General features: G+C 48.1%; 1 protein-coding gene across 1 annotated transcript in view; it reads right to left on the bottom strand.

The window, feature by feature from the left end:
- Positions 1-16,718, bottom strand: part of ASTN2 (astrotactin 2) — a 153,019-nt gene that overhangs the window by 127,024 nt on the left and 9,277 nt on the right. Inside the window, exon 2 of the mRNA XM_018577002.1 lies at positions 1,808-1,954. Within this exon, the coding sequence (XP_018432504.1) occupies positions 1,808-1,954 (147 nt within the window). The remainder of the gene's footprint in view (positions 1-1,807; positions 1,955-16,718) is intronic.

Genomic DNA, 16,718 nt, shown 5'->3' on the forward strand with positions numbered 1-16,718 from the left:
TTCAAGGGGAATGTTCGATTTTCAGCTTCTGTTATATATTTTATGTATTATTGAGTCTTATAAATAAAGTTCCAGAAAATACATTCTTCCTAGTTACTCTATTGGGATCGGTAGGATTAAAATAGTTATTCACTGTATTTACAATCTGCACTCCATCCATATTGATTCGTTATTTTCATGTTGTTAACAAACAGTAAATATCCTTTAACCCCTTCATGACCGAGGCCTTTTGGTCTTTTTTAATTTTTTTGTGTACATTCCACATTTTAGGCCTGAAAATTACTTAAAACCCCCAATATATATTTTCTGAAATCCAAGACCCTGTAGAATAAAATGGCGGAGGTGCAAAATTTTACATTGCACGATATTACCGCAACTCCTTATCAAACCCCAACATTTTGTGAAAAATGCACTTAAATACCCCAATACACAATAAAATACCCATTTTTTAAAAATAAAATATAAAAGACGAGGTTACAACGAGTACATAGATACCCAACATGCCCGGGTTATAAATTGTGTGCGTTCGTGAAACGACGACAGAATTCAGTACCCCAAAAAGTCCATAGGCGACGCTTTAAAAGCCCCCCACCGGTGATCAGTGTAGAGATACGTGTAAATATTGGCCCTGGAATTATTGCTCTCACTCCGGCGTACGCGGCAAAACATAACATGTGTAGTGCGTTTGTCGTTTTCATATGTAGGCGCACACGACGCATGTTTACGTGAAGATGTGCGTGCTCGCAGGGGGTGGGGGACTTTAAAAAAACATTTTTTTCATTATTTTTACTTTTAATTTATTTAATATTAATTTTAAACACAGTTTTTTTTTTTTTTTTACTTTAGCTTTATTGCTGTCACATAGGGGGGGCTTACAAGCCCCCCATGTGATAGCAGATGACTGGTGAGATGTCCTCTTTAAGTTGATGCTGGGGGACCAAAAGACCCCCTAGTGTCACCTTTACACTATAAATAAGCTATTGGGGTGCAGATCACACTTCAATAGCTTATAGCTGGGCTTCAGGAGCCGACCAATGACAGCCCCGGGCCGGAAGTGATGCAATCTGCGTCGCTCCCGGTCCCATAGTACGGGAAGGAGATCGGTGAATGGAGGTTTGCCTAACACCTCCCCAGCTTCCCCCGACACCAGCAAAGCCAGTCCCGAGCCCGTAGGAGGGGCAGCAAAGCCCGGAAAACACAGGGGGTGTCAGGCGGGTGGGGGGCATTCACCGGCCCGTAGAAGCGATCTGGCAGCAGCTGAGCCGCCCGAATTGCTTCTACTCTAAAGCCAACAGTCGGCTCTACGAACGTAAACAGAGTCCCGGTGGGAGCCTGTTTCAACGGACTGATACTGGTGATGAAGGGGTTAAACCAAGCCCTCATTTACCTCTGTAGCTGCAGGTACTGTGGAGAAACTCAACCTTAAATTGTACAACAGAAGCAGTAAAGCTGTTGAAGCCAGTTCTCGGCTCTCTGCACTCTCCCCTCTTCCCGTGTGGCCTGTTCTGGGCGTACGTTACTGATTAAAAATCCCTGTTTCTAAGGGGAGGAGCGAAAATAACTACTACAAGAGATAATGAGAGCATTCTGCTGTACGTTTTGAGGATGAATGATTCCACAGTGCCTGCAGCTGCAGAAGTTAGTGAGGGCCGGTTTTAAAGCTTCAAGGTAAATATTTGAATGCCAAAGCCTTTCCACAACTGCTGAACCTGTCTCCTATCTCCTCAGGCCTTTCCTGGTCCACTGCTTAAATAGTCCCTCCCGCCGCGTCCAACCTGACCCCCCAAGTTCCCCTCCACTCTCTCACCATCGGCGATGAAATGTTCCGGCACGTGTAGTGTGATCTTCACGGTGAGAGAGCAGGGTATCTGCGAGCCGCACACCACGGCCAGGACGCAGGCGCTCACCCCGACCAGTGTCAGGGCCGTGCGGCTCAGCGGGCTCTTCAGGGCACCTGGAAATAAGAAGAGAAGAGAATCAGATATTGGTCAGTCATGCCAGAGAACAGGTGCAATGAATACAGCAAGGAGGGGGAAAAAAAATCAGAAGAGAGTTTAAACATAGAATTCCGAAAATCTGTAGAAGAGGGCTTGTGATTAAAAAGTTCCCCGGTGAGAAGACTCAACGTGACTTCCACCGCGGTGCTACCGAAATAGCTCCGCTGACCTCAAAAGAGAAGAGAGAGGTCAGCATGAGCTTTATAATATAGTCACCTCCGATGAGGAGCATCTGGGTCTGCTCTGACCTATCACAGGCAATGATGTCCAGTAGAAACATGGCAGATCCTCCACGGTATGCAATATTATCCTCGCTCCGGTGGAACAATGGTCAGCAGTATCATGGAAAGAAAACCCTCAAACAGTGTGAACTCCATAAAATCTATAAGAATCACCGCAATTCATATCACGCCTCTGCCCCTGGGGGTCATGCCTGTGACTGTCAGAGCCTTGCAATGCCTCATGGGACTTGTAGTTCCTATACAGCTGGAGTGCCGATGTTGCCTACTCCTGCCCTGTGACTGTCAGAGTCTTGCAGTGCCTCATGGGACTTGTAGTTCCTGTACAGCTTTGGGTAGAGAGTTCCATAGGATGGGAGAGACTCTAGTGAAGTCCTGGAGGCGAGCATGGGAGGAGTTGACGAGGGAGCTGGAAAGCAGGAGATCTTTTGAAGAGCGGACGGGACGGTTAGGGTGATACTTTGGGACCAGGTTTGAGATATAGCCGGGGGGAGAGTCAGGGCCGGATTTACTCTCCCTGCTGCTCCAAGGCCAGGCTCCTCAATGCACCCCCCCTCTATGCAGGCGGCATACAAGTGATCTCTGCGACATCACCGAGATCACTTGTACAAAACAAGCATTCCCCGCTGTACATTTAGCTCTGCTTGCCCAAAGCCGGGCTAAATGTAGAAAACAACTACCCGCCCGGCACCCGGAACTCCATGTCCCAGGCGTCGGGAGATAGGATTTCCACACCCCTGCTGCCCCTCTACTCCCTGCTGCCCCAAGCCTGGGCCTCAGTTGGCCTTGTGGGAAATCCGGCCTTGGGCAGAGTTGTGAATGGCTTTGTAAGTGGTTGTTAATATTTTGAATTGTATCCTTTGGGCGATTGAAACGGTAAAAGCTTTGCTCTTGGATACATTTTAAAAGAAAAAGTGAGGCCAACTGGTCCAAAAATGTCAAGTTCCGACTCTTTATTCCTTTTATTATCAGCACAAGATCGGCCACACGCCGTAGAACTAGCAAAACAAATGGCAAACGCACTCATCAATTTGTAACCAGCTCTAAGCAAGGTGCACATGGATGTGCTCCAAGATGGAGACTCTCATAGTTTAGAGTTAGGACTGCACTACACAGAGGGGCCTTGGCGCGGCTGTGCAGCTTTCACATTTTCAGCAGAAAACGTGTATCTAAAACCTCTGTTTTTAACCTTAGCGGTGAGACAAGTTTTTTTGCATGCTGGCTGGTGAGTGTGCTGGGAAACTTTTTGCTGTTGTACTGTATAAAGCCCTTCCGTGTGCACCTTGCTGTAGTGCTGGTGACGAATTGATGAGTGCGTTTGCCATTTGTTTTGCTTGACTGATTTGGTGCAGTGACGCATGGGGGGGTCTCAGCTGTTGTTGTGATGTGCGGGGTCCCTTGTGCATCCCTGTGCCTTTAACTACCTCCCGGCCAGCCGCTGTGTATACACGGCCTGCCGGGAGCTTCTTGGATGTAACTGGGCGTGTATACATACGCGCGCGAGCGGGAAATCCCCGCTATTTGAAAAGATGCAGCGATGCCCGTTAATATACAAGCGATCCGCCGGCTATAGAGCCGGCGGATCGCTTGTATGAATCGATCTGTCCCCAAAAAATGGTATAAAATTCATTTCAGTACAGCGTTGCGTGACGGAATAAATGTCAGTCAAAGTACTGCAGCGCTGAACACTGAAAAATGGCCTGGCCAGGTAGGGGATCTAAACACCTGGTCTTCAAGCAGTTAAAGAGGTTGGGCTTCTTCCTGACAAACCTGCACCAAATTCTATCTTTTGCTACATGTGCTCCAAGATGGAGACTCTCATAGTTTAGAGTTGGGACCGCACTATATAGAGGTGCCTTGGCGCGGCTGTGCGGCTTTCACATTTTCTGCAGAAGACGTGTATCCAAAACCTCTGTTTTTAACCTTAGCGGTGAGACAAGTTTTTTGGCATGCTGGCTGGTGAGTGTGCCGGGAAAACTTTTTGCTGTAGTCTTGTAGAACTGACCCAAATGAATGTAATAAAACAAGATACAACGTCTTATCAATAACCGAGCTTTAATTCATTTGGCACATTGGGATTAATAACATCTGGGCAAAGTTCTTTATCCAAATTCATTCAATTATCTGACGTGGACGAATGAAAAAAAAAATATGTTCCTGTAAATTCAGGTTTTGTGAAACCGCTTGTTGTTTTTTATTTCTCTTTACAAATACCACCAAAACCTCTTTAATGTTGCGTCCAAGCCAGTTTATTTTTGGTCTCCGGGATTACTTATAAAGTTAGCTTTTGCTACTGTAGCTAATCTTTCCGGCCTATAATCCTGCTGTCTGGTTTTAGTTTTGATGGTATCAATCCGCTATAACGGTTATCTCCTTACATATGCTTTAAAAACATCCCAAATCTCTAGTTTTGTGTCATTCACTTTGAAAAAAAAAAAAAATAATCCCCTTAATCCCATTTTCTTTGGGTAGTTTAGTAAGTCGAAAGGGATACTATAGCATCCAATGGCATCTCTGCTGACCATGAAGCCACTCCGCATTCACTATTGTTAACACTTTCTCAACTAGAGTGCCTTGGTTCCTTGAGGTGCCTTCTGGCTTTCTCAGGGCTGCTCTGACTGATGAGGGAACATGAAGCCAGCTTTCTGGCCAATCAGAAGGTCGGGGGAGGGTATTGACTCGTCGTCCGGCTTCCTGATTGGCCAGCTTCCCGACCAGTCAGGAAGCTAGGCAGATAGCCTGCACTGGCCACCTGAGAATGACTCGCTGCCCGGCTTCCTGATGCTGGAAGCTCGGGTATCGGGCTAGGCATCGGAGCATTTGCCGCGAGTACTCGTCCAAATACTCGGCGTTGGCACCGATACCGATACTAGTATCGGTATCGATGCATCCCTACTGCAAACTATAGAGGACTGCAAATCCCAGTAATACATTATACAGCAATGCAGAATACTGCCAACTATAGAGGACTACAAATCCCAGCAATAAATTACACAGCAATGCAGAATACCACCAGCTCTAGAGGACTACAAATCCCTGCAATACATTATAGAGCAATGCAGAATACCACCAGCTACAGAGGAGTACCAATCCCAGTAATACATTACACAGCAATGCAGAATACCACCAGCTCTAGAGGACTACAACTCCCTGCAATACATTATAGAGCAAGGCAGAATACCACCAGCTCTAGAGGACTACAACTCCCTGCAATACATTATAGAGCAAGGCAGAATACCACCAGCTCTAGAGGACTACAACTCCCTGCAATACATTATAGAGCAAGGCAGAATACCACCAGCTCTAGAGGACTACAACTCCCTGCAATACATTATAGAGCAAGGCAGAATACCACCAGCTCTAGAGGACTACAAATCCCAGCAATACATTATACAGCCATGCAGAATACCACCAACTGTAGAGGACTACGAATCCAAGCAATCCACTGTTAAGCACTGCAGGATAATACCATAAGCTATAGAGGACTACAAATCCCAGCAATACTTTATACAGCAATGCAGAATACTAAGAAGCTACATACTCTGTGTAGCTCCAGTTCACAGCCTGATGTCTCCAGGGTCTCAGGAGGGCTGTGCATGGTATCAGGGGGAGCTGTAGAGGCTCTCCGGAGGCTGTTCAGGCTCTTAGGTGGCCAGTGTGGGCACTAAGGGGGCCAGTGAAGGCTCTCTGGTGGTCAGTGTGGGCTCCCTGGTGGTCAGTGCCGCTCTCAGGTGGCCAGCACGGGATTTCTGGAGGTCAGTGGGGCTCTTAGGTGTTCAGTACGGGCTGTTGGTGGTCATTGCGGGCTCCAGGTAGTCAGTGCAAGTCCTGGGCAGTCAGTCCGGGCTCCGGGCGGTCTGTGCGGGCTCTGGGCAGTCAGCAGGGGCTGTGGGTGGTCAGTGGGGGCTCCGTGCAGTCAGTAGAGGCTCTGTGCGGTCAGTAGGGGCTCTGTGCGGGTTTACCAGAATGACATGCTGCAGCTCTCCATTCTAGCGGTGGCTGGCTGCAATCAGGCAGCAGCGGCCCTCTATTCAGGCATATTAGAGGGCCACTCTCTTCTCACTGGGGCCCACAAGAGGCCCCAGCGAGCTTCCCACTAATAAGCCTGAATAGAGGGCTGCCGCTGCCTGTTTGCAGGTAACTGCCTGTGGTCCTCTATTCCGGCATATTAGAGGACAGCTCTATGGAGCCTCTCGGGGGCCCTAGTGAGGAGCCAGCGGCCCTCTAATACACATCAATAGAGGGCCGCCACTGCCTCACCGAACCGGATACCGAGGCGATCCAGGTCAGCCGGGCCTATTTGCAGGGGCTGGCCTGGAGCGGCCCATTATTCCAGGCCCAGTGAGAAAGGCTGATCCAGACAAACTGTGAAAGTGCCTTTATGTACAATGACCGGAAAAAAACAAAGCTATGGTTTAGAAACCCATAAAAAGTGAAACGTACAGAAAAGGTAAATGCCAGAATCTCAGAATGAATGCAAGGGCACCACAGAAGCAGAAATTGCCATGTGTGGGGCTACTGAATAATAATAGCAAAATAAAACAGTCACATTATTTCAGACCCCATCATCATCATCATCAGTTGTACCCAGTACAAAAACTGGCAAATACAACCTGTACCGCGAAAAGAAGAATGTTGCTGTAATTTGTGAATTTCTATACAAGTCAAATAAATGCCTCCACTGGATTTGAAGCAAAGTTTTTTGTGATGCTGTTTTTGTATAAAAAGCAGTCAAATCAAATGTCGTTATGCTGAGGGGTTGGGCCAGTATCGGTCAAGGCGACTTTCCAATACAAAGGGCGTTTTTTGCCGGTGTTATTTCAGAATTCTTTTGCCGTTGAACCACCTGAGCCTGTCTTTTGAGTGCAACAGTCTGTAGGATCCACTGAGAGTTTTCGGAACAATTGGGTACATAAATGTGTCTTATCTAATGCTCGCATCCATCAAAAGCCTCAAAAGAAGTGGCATTGTATGAGAGTGAAAGGATTTATAGATGAAGTAGAGGAGGACATGAAACCTCTAAAATACACCAGGCTGGATAAGAAAGTCAAGAGACGGAAAAGAATGGGCGCACATCCCGCAAAAGGTCAAGGTCCTCCGTGAACCGTAGCACCGCGGAGTAGCTTTTATTTCAGCTAAAGTGAAACAAAACTCAGGAATCAAACCTTAAAGGAGAACTATGAGGGGGGCTTTTCACTCACCTCATAGCTCTAGCCGACCTGTGACAATGAGACTGTCACAGGTCGGCTACCGGCGTTCGCTCACCTCTCGATCCTGTCACTGCTCTCTGCCGTGACAGGGGAGGGGCTGGATTCCCCGCTCCGATCCGCCAGCGCTGACTGGCGGAACGGACGGGGGAGGGGGCGGGTACAGCTGGCTCTGCCTCTAGATAGATAGAGCCAGCTGTCAGTCACGCAGCTGGGCGGATCCCGGCACAATTGTCGGGATCAGCTTCAGCTGCGGCGTCTCAGTAAACCGCGAGCTGTAGCTCCCTATATACTGAGCCTAGTTTGTGTCCTCCCGTTACCCTTAGGAGAACTATGGGGAAAAGCACTGACCCCATAGTTCTCCTTTAAAAATACATTCCAGAGCCTTAACTATGAGCAACAATGTATCTTATTTGTGTATCAATCGGCTGTAGATCCTCCAATCATCTCTGAATTGGTGCTGACACTGTCCTTCCTACTGGAGGGTGGCTACATTTGTTCCCCATGGTCCCAGTGTGTGTTATGAAGTAGTCACCGCTCCAAGCTCGCTCCCGGGGTGTACTACAATTTCATCCCAGGATGGACTTTGAGCTCAATACAAATTAATAAACTAAACATGAGTTTGTAGTCCATCCCGGGAGCGAGCTTGGAGCGGTGACTACTTTACAACACACACGGGGACCAATCGTGAACAAAAGTAGCCCCTCCTCCAGAAGGAAGGACAGGGTCATCACCAGGGGCTTAACTAGAAATCACAGGGCCCCATAGCAACTTGTTGCTGTGATTTCTAGTTACGCCCCTTGCAGGGCCCACCTGAGGTTTCACACAGCCTGCCTGAGAGTGACCCTGCAGAGCCCACCAGTGCGTAGAACGCGCCGGAGGCCCATATGGCCACCGCTCGTTCAGCGTGTGATGTCACCGTCATGTGACGTCATGCGCTCTGCCTCCAAGATGGCGGCGTGCATGCACAGAACACGCCGGCGGCCATTGTGGCCGACGCGCACTCTGAAAACGAATGTATGTATGCCCGTATAAAGTTTTCACTTTTGTTGATATGCAGGTTCGTCTGAATCCGAATGTCTACCTATTCATGTGTCCCTTTTGTATGTCATGATGCCCCATGCCAAACACAAGGGACAACGGGTATATTTTTGTGGGTGAGTAGGGGTAAAAAAGAAACCTTGAGGGTAACTTTTTTGAAAATGCTATTTGTCTGGCTGACAAAAGGGGCAGCTGCCCTGGGCCCAGTCATTCTGGTGGGGCCCAAAGCAGCTGCCCCTTGAACCCGCAAAAGATACACACGTATCACCGCTCTGTTTACTATGCGGTCCGCATTGCGTAGTGTTGCTCCGCCCCTGCGATATGCGGCAAAGATGTCTCACGCAGGGTGACGTCCCCCTATGACGTCTCCTTCTGTCTGCTCTTGTGAAAGTGCAGGTAGGGGGCCCACGAAAAGGTTTTGCCCAGGGTCCAATCAATATTAAAGGCGGCCCTGGGTTCAGATATCAGCGATCCCGGGACCGGGCGATCGTGCACGATTACTCACAGTGATTTCCGCGCGGCCCCATTGATTTCAAGGGGGGCCGCGATCATGCGTGATTGCACGGGCCGGTATTGTGTCGGCAAACCGCACAATCTGCCTGGCGCGTCTGGGGCGTTGTTAGAAAATAATGGCACCGCCAGCGTGATTGACGGTGGTGGGCGACTCCGTGACGGCGCGGCCATCCGCGCGGTTTTCGTGCACGATTGCCTCGCGGTCACGGATCGCCATAGTGTGAACCCGGTCTTAATACTTTTAATCACTGGCCAGTTGTTTTTATATAATTCATATCCTCTGGCGCGTGACGGATTGGAGAAGTTCTCCACGGTTGATGAATATAAAACTGTTAACAGCTGGCGAATGTGAACTAACCATCGATATTAAAAGGCTTATGGAGGGGAAAAAAATGAATACGTTCACTTCTCCTGAGAGAAAAGGATCAAAGGAGAACTATGAGGTGAGTGCTTTTCACTCACCTCATAGTTCTAGCCGACCTGTGACAATGAGACTGTCACAGGTCGGCTCAGTAGATCGGGAGGTGAGCGAACACATAGCGTCGCTCGCTCACTTCTCGATCCTGTCACGGCACAGAGCCGTGACAGAGGGAGGGGCTGGATTCCCCTCTCCCCGCTCCGATCCTCCAGCGCTGACTGGCGGAACGGACAGGGGAGGGGGCGGGTACAGCTGGCTCTGTCTCTAGATAGGCAGAGCCAGCTGTCACTCACGCAGCTGGGCGGATCTCGACATCGATGTCGGGATCTGTTCCGGCTGCGGCGGCCTCCGTATACCGCGAGTTGTAGCTCTCTACATACTGAGCTTTGGGTGACAGGTGGACGCTAGTTTGTGTCCTCCCGTTACCCTTAGGAGAACTATGGGGAAAAGCCCTGACCCCATAGTTCTCCTTTAATGAGGATTTACAAGATGTGGCATACATCCCATCTCTGAAGGTAACTAAGAATGTTGTATCACAGATGAAAATCTGCTTCCCTACCGCTGTGAAGGTTCTCATTCATCCAGATTATGGTCTATCTGTAAACAATAGATTAAAACAACTGGACTGGCTGTATTTTTCTTGAGGACATTTCACTAGTCATCCGACCAGCTTTCTCAATTCAGAATGACTTGTACAAACAATTATCTGGGAATAAATATGGTGAATGTTGCTCCAATCAACATGATCCGTTTATCATAACCAGCATGGGGGTCAGAGACCTCATAGAGGTAAGCTGTTGATTGCATTTACACGATTGGAGCCAGGGCAGCCATCAGGGGGGTACGGCCGATACTCATGTAAGGGGCCCGGGCAGCCCGCCCGGTTCCCTTGCATGACTATCGGCCGACGGTGAAGGGCGAGGAGGTGGAGGCCTGGCCCTAGCAGCGCAGGGCCCCAGCATTGCCTCTCGAGCGGCTTCGAGACAAGCTGGGGCCCCATCAGCGATGCTGCTCCTCTGATGTCGGACTGGCCGGAAGTGACGTCACGTTAGTGACATGACGTCACTTCTGGCCTGTCCGGCGGCAGACGAGGCCACGTGTGCAGGTAAGAGGAGCTGGGAAGGAAGGAAGGAAAGGAGGGAGGGGAGGGATGCAGCCCTGACCAGCCCACCTGAGACCCCTTCAGAGCCCACCATAGACAGTCTCAGATGGGCTGTGCAGCATCTATGGTGGGCTCTGCAGGGTCACTCTAAGGTGGGTCTAAAGCCGTGTAAGGGGCCCCAAAATTTCTGATGGCTGCCCTGATTGGAGCTAACATGTGTTATTAACCTGCCCAGAGAGAGGTGTTAAAACAGCATTGTATGAGGCAGACAATAGATGTCTCACCTCTGTTTGGGCGGGTTATTTACACCTGGTAGCTCCAATCATGCAAATTAAATCAACACTTTACCTCCACGAGGTCTCTGGCCGCCATGATAAATAGATTATGATGATTGGAGCAACTTTCACCATATTTATTCCCAGATAATTGTTTGTACGAGTCATTCTGAATTGAAAAAGCTCGGCAGATGGCCAGCGAAACCTCTTCAAGAAAAATACAACAAGTCCAGTTGCTTTGATATATTTTTACAGATACACTGCTTTCCTATGGCTTTGACATATTATATATTTCCAACTTGCGCTTAAGACTTTTAGTGAATGTGCTTCCCCTGAAATTCCTGAACTCCAAAGGTGCAAATTAATGGTATTTTTTTAAATGCAAACAGTGTAAATATCTGAATATGACCCGGATTCAGCCTTTTGCAATCCTCCGTGCAGCAGGAGGATTGCCACAAATTGGGGGAGTCATGCAGAGAAACTCATAGTCCTTGCTGGGAGTTCAGGGTGAAGACACGTCTTAGCACCCTAGTGGTGGAGCCCATGCTATCAGGGCCGGATTTACTCTCTCTCTGCTGCCCCAAGGCCAGGTTCCACAATGCCCCCACTACCCACCAACCCCCCCATGGAGAACGTCAGACCTGCAGGCTTGGCAACATCACCAAGATCACTTGTACAAAACAAGCGGAGGCTTCTCCGCTGTACATTTAGCTCTGCTTGTCCAAAGCGGGTCTAAATGTAGAAAACAACTACCCGCCCGGTAAATGCATCTCCCGGGCATCAGGAGATAGGAATTCCACACCCCTGCTGCCCCTCTACTCCCTGCTGCCCCAAGGCCGGGCCTTGGTTGGCCTTGTGGGAAATGCGGCCCTGCATGCTATCTTCTGGTAGTACAGCAGTGTTGCCTAACCCCTGAAGCGCATACACTTACATTGTTCCATTTTTAACGAATCAGGCTTTGTGAGAAAGTTCCCAAAAATTTCCATGTGACACTTGTCATGCTGTCACTGCAAATAACCCGGCACGGCCTGTATCTCTGCCACTTCCGAGTCATATTCCGAATCTATATACAGCTTTCATTTGGTTTTCAAGACTACACGGCTACAGCTTCATATAGTCCTTCATCATGCGGCAAATTCTGTCAACCAGGATACTCCGGAACACTGCGCTGTAACAGTTTACAATGAGCTGCTTTTTTTTTTTCCTTCTCTAGACAGATGTAAAGACAGCAATGAATGCAGCTCCGTCTTCATTATTACATTGTTAAATGTATTTTATTTTATTGTAAGGCAACTAATGTAAGTTTCTACATTTGCAAACCTCCCAACTTTCTGAGATGAGAAGGAGGGACACCTTCCAGCGCAATGTATTTAGGCAATGGACATAACCCCCTGCCACATCCTTACTTATGCAGAACAAGTACACTGCCTGGCCAAAAAGAAAAGTCACACACTCTAATATTTTTTTGGACCGCCTTTAGCTTTGATTACGGCACGTGACATCGTTTGAGAAGCTTATGCAATGTCACAACATTTATTCCCGTCCAGAGTTGCATTCATTTTTCACCAAGATCTTGTAGCGATGATGAGGGAGTCGGATCACTGCGTAAAGTCTTCTCCAGCGCATCCCAAAGATTCTCAATGGGGTTAAGGTCTGGACTCTGTGTTGGACAATCCATGTGTGACAATGATGTCTCATGTTCCCTGAGCTACTCTTGATGGTAATTAAGATAATTAAGAGATAAGATGAAGTCAAACACTCGTTGGACCACCTTTAGCTTTGATTACGGCACGCATTCGCCGTGGCATCATTCCGATAAGCTTATGCAATGTCACAACATTGATTTCCATCCAGAGTTGCATTCATTTTTCACCAAGATCTTGTAGTGATGATGGGCGAGTCAGACCACTGCATAAAGTCTTCTCCAGAACATTCCAAAGTCCATTTGTCCGTTTTTCACATACAAGTAGTCATCAGTATTTCCAGGGTAGTAGCGCTCCTAAAGCTTGTTTGTTTGCGTCATTCTCGTAACACCATTCATGGGGTTTTCTTTGCCTCCAAAATCCATATCCGAGGCTTTCTGGAGATGTATGATAAATTTCTCTCTACCTCCAACTTGGAAAAAGTTATTGCTAGCAAAGTTTTTTCCACGTAGGTATTAATATGTGGCGCATTTCTACACATTGTTTTAATGCTGTACACGATCATCTACGTGGTTGTCCATTTTATACATATAGTTTACAGGTATTTGTGCAAATTTCATAACATAGGATAAAGAATAGTAACATAAAAAAGAACCATAGCAACCAAACAAAGGTCACTTTCCAGGAGTTGAGTGAGGCTAATGAATGGGGAATTCTGATTTGCTAGTTAATATGGATTAGATCGTTGCTCTTTGACTACAAGACGGGGAATGAAAAATGAATGTCCGTTGAGATGCTGAATGTTTAATTCTGCAGAGAGATATAGACAATGAACATACAGTTAGCCTAAGAAATCCTCTACTCAAAGTAACCCTTTCACATAGTCCCCATCACGTTTCATGCATTTGCTCCATCTGTCACGTACCTGGTTGGAGACTGAATGCGTGAGGAGGCCTCCCTTGCACCTCGTGTCCTGAGGACCTTGGAGATGGGGACAGAGCCCTGGAAGACAACGAGTGGCACGGGTGCCAGTGGTGTTAAAGGAGAACTGAGAGGTGAGTGATTTTCACTCAGCCTCATAATCTGAGCCGACCTGTGACAATAAAACTGTCACAGGTCGGCTCAGTAGATAGGGAAGTGAGCGAACACATACCGTCGCTCCCTCACTTCTCGATCTATCCCTGCAGAGAGCCGTGACTGTCACTCACAGCTCCCTGCAGCGATTCCCCGCCCTCCCCTGTCCGATCCTCCAGCGCTGACTGGCGGAACGGACGGGAGAGGGGGCGGGTACAGCTGGCTCCGCCTCTAGATAGGCAGAGCCAGCTGTCACTCACGCAGATGGGTGGATCCAGACAGCATTGTCGGGATCCGCTCCGGCTGCGGCGTCTCAGTATACCGCGAGCTGTAGCTCTCTACATACTGAGCTTTGGGTGACGGGGGGACGCTAGTTTGTGTCCTCCCGTTACCCTTAGGAGAACTAGGGGGAAAAGCCCTAACCCCATAGTTCTCCTTTAACACCGGGCAAGCTGAAGACTTGGTTCTGTAGCAGAACTGGGGTAATCCGAATTCCAGGTCAGCAAGCCGAGGTCACACCAAGCAAGTAGATAAGGTACACAAGGATGAGGCAGAGGCAAGTCCAGTAAACAATCCGTGGTCGAGGGCAGGCAGCAAGCAGGAATGGTCAAGCAGATCCGGCCACAAGTTCAGCAGGCAAGGAAACATAGAACACAGGAATGCAGGAGGGCTGAAGACAATCCAGCAATATGGAGGTGTGCAGGCTGAGCTTAAATAGGGAGGTTGATTGGTCCCGTGTGTCACTTCCTGTGCGCCATTTGGCGAGCTTTTCCATGGCTGGTCCGTGGCGCGTGCATGCTTCGAACAGTACGTAGAACGGGAGTTGGCGAATGCGCAGAAGGTTGCTGACACCATTGTTCTACCCCAGGCCTCCAATCCAGTATGGAAAGGATCAGGAGATGAGGAGAGCTGCAATGGCTCCATTCAATGCTAACAATTTCAGTTTTTCCCTTTTCTTAAACTGCTTTACCCAACACTTAAAAGAGGACTATGAGGGTAACCTTTTTATTCCACAGTTCTCTTTAGAGTCACGGGAGGACATATGCTAACCTCCTCCGGTGACTCGAAGCTCTTATTTGTAAAGATGATCATCACCCGCCTCCCAAGCTGGGACTTTGCCATGGGAAAAAGAAGGTTCAGAAGAGTATCTCATTGGTCAGCGGGGTCACGTGGCAGTGATGACCAATGAGCACTCCCTATTGCAATCATTACTTTGCTATAGTAAAGTTTTCAAGGGCTGGGGTGGGTGGTGGTCATTATTGTAGGTAAGTGTAGATAAGGGAAAGGAGGTAATGGCCTTCTCCCCATCATTGGCCAATCTCTACATTGGCTTGGTAGGAGGAGCATGGCATCTTCAGCATAGTAATATATAAAACCTGGGCATCTAACAGCAAAAAAAAATAGTACTACTGGGAAAATCTCTGGGTTGAAGGTGAATCTTGATGACCTGGGCTGAGCTTAATGACAAAGAGATGAGCTCATCTCTCTGCTGCTTTTCTTTTCACTGACCAGTCACAGGCTGAGGGCATGTCCGGGATGACCTGAGCTGAGTTTATTGATGGAGAGATGAGCTCATCACTGTGCTGCTTTTCTTTTCAGTGCCTAGTCATAGGCTGGGGGCATGTCCGGGATGACCTGAGATGAGTTTATTGACACAGAGATGAGCTCATCACTCTGCTGCTTTTCTTTTCACTGTCCAGTCATAGGCTGGGGGCATGTCCGGGATGACCCGAGCTGAGTTTATTGACACAGAGGTGAGCTCATCGCTCTGCTGCTTTTCTTTTCACTGTCCAGGCACAGGCTGGGGGCATGTCTGGGATGACCTGAGCTGAGTTTATTGAGAGATCAGCTCATTACTGTGCTGCTGCTTTTCTTTTCACTGTCCAGTCATAGGCTGGGGGCATGTCCGAGATGACCTGGTCTGAGTTAAATGACACAGAGATGAGCTCATCCCTCTGCTGTTTTTCTTTTCACTGTCTAGTCACAGGCTGGGGGCGTGTCCGGGATAACCTGGGCTGAGTTGAATCATGATGGCCATCAGACCGAGGACTGCTGAGAAAGTCTCTGGGTTGAAGGTGAATCTTTTGGTTATCGTATCCTTTTATTGGGCTATACTTGTGATTATTTGCCTCAAGTTCTATCTGAAATTCACGGAAACCTGACGCGACACAACTGTCACACAATATCACACACTGTCCTTACGAGACCTAGAACCTTGTACCTTGGCTCCTCTGTTGGTTTTCCTGCCGCCGCCCCCAGATAGTCAACTGGGCCTCATCCCCTGTCTCTGATGCAGAGTTCTCTTCTGACTTCAGGGACCCTTTTGGATCTACAAACAAAAGAGCAGCGCGTGGCACAATGTAACAGGACTATTTTACATTGTTCTAATGTTCTCATTTCATTGTAACCTTTTTTCTTTCTTGTATTGTTTTTTAATTACGAATTGCTTTTACGACGCATTACCATAAATAGGAAAATTACGAAAGGCGGTTTTGTTTGGTTTTCTTTATTTAAAAGATGGCTCCCTATGGGTTTTGTTTGTTGTTTGCTGGTTTGTTTGTTTTTTTTTAACACAGCACTGCGCTAATTTATTTAATTTCATAAAGCAATGCTGTGTTTACTTATTCCATTTACTGATGTGGAAACGTATTTTATAACTAAGCTAAAAGCTGAACTGCGGGCTGGCATCTTGATGCGCAGATGCAATGCATATTTGGGATCTGTTTTAGCTGCCAAGGGAGTTTTATTTCTGCCCATTCAGTTCAAAGATTTACGCAACCCTGCCACATAGCACAACGCTGCCTGGCAGGGCAAGGGACCTGATTTTTGTTTCCTGCTGGAGGTAATTAAGACTCACAGGTCTCCTCCTCACTGTGTGCCTTGGGAGTAGAGCATGCCCTTGGGTCCAAATTCGAGTGCTTGGCAGTTGTAAGCTAGGGGCTTTGGGCCAACTGGACTGAACCTTGAAGTAAGCTGCAGTTCCCAGACCTGACAGTTGATGGAGCTGGTCTCCGCTCGGTAACATACTCATAGGGGGAACGGTTGTGTCCCAATACACTAGTGTTAGCACTCCAGACTAACACTGTAGAAGAAATACATATAGGGAAGTTGCTTGTGCTCCTCCTTCCTAAGGACCTAAGGAACAAAAGGCCCTGGGGCAAGATTGTTTCTCCGCCTCCCCTCCTTAGAAGCCCTTCAAACCATGCCAC

The sequence above is a fragment of the Nanorana parkeri genome, unplaced genomic scaffold, assembly GCF_000935625.1.
Source record: "Nanorana parkeri isolate BGI_ZX_2015 unplaced genomic scaffold, ASM93562v1 scaffold81, whole genome shotgun sequence".
Lineage (NCBI taxonomy): Eukaryota > Metazoa > Chordata > Amphibia > Anura > Dicroglossidae > Nanorana > Nanorana parkeri.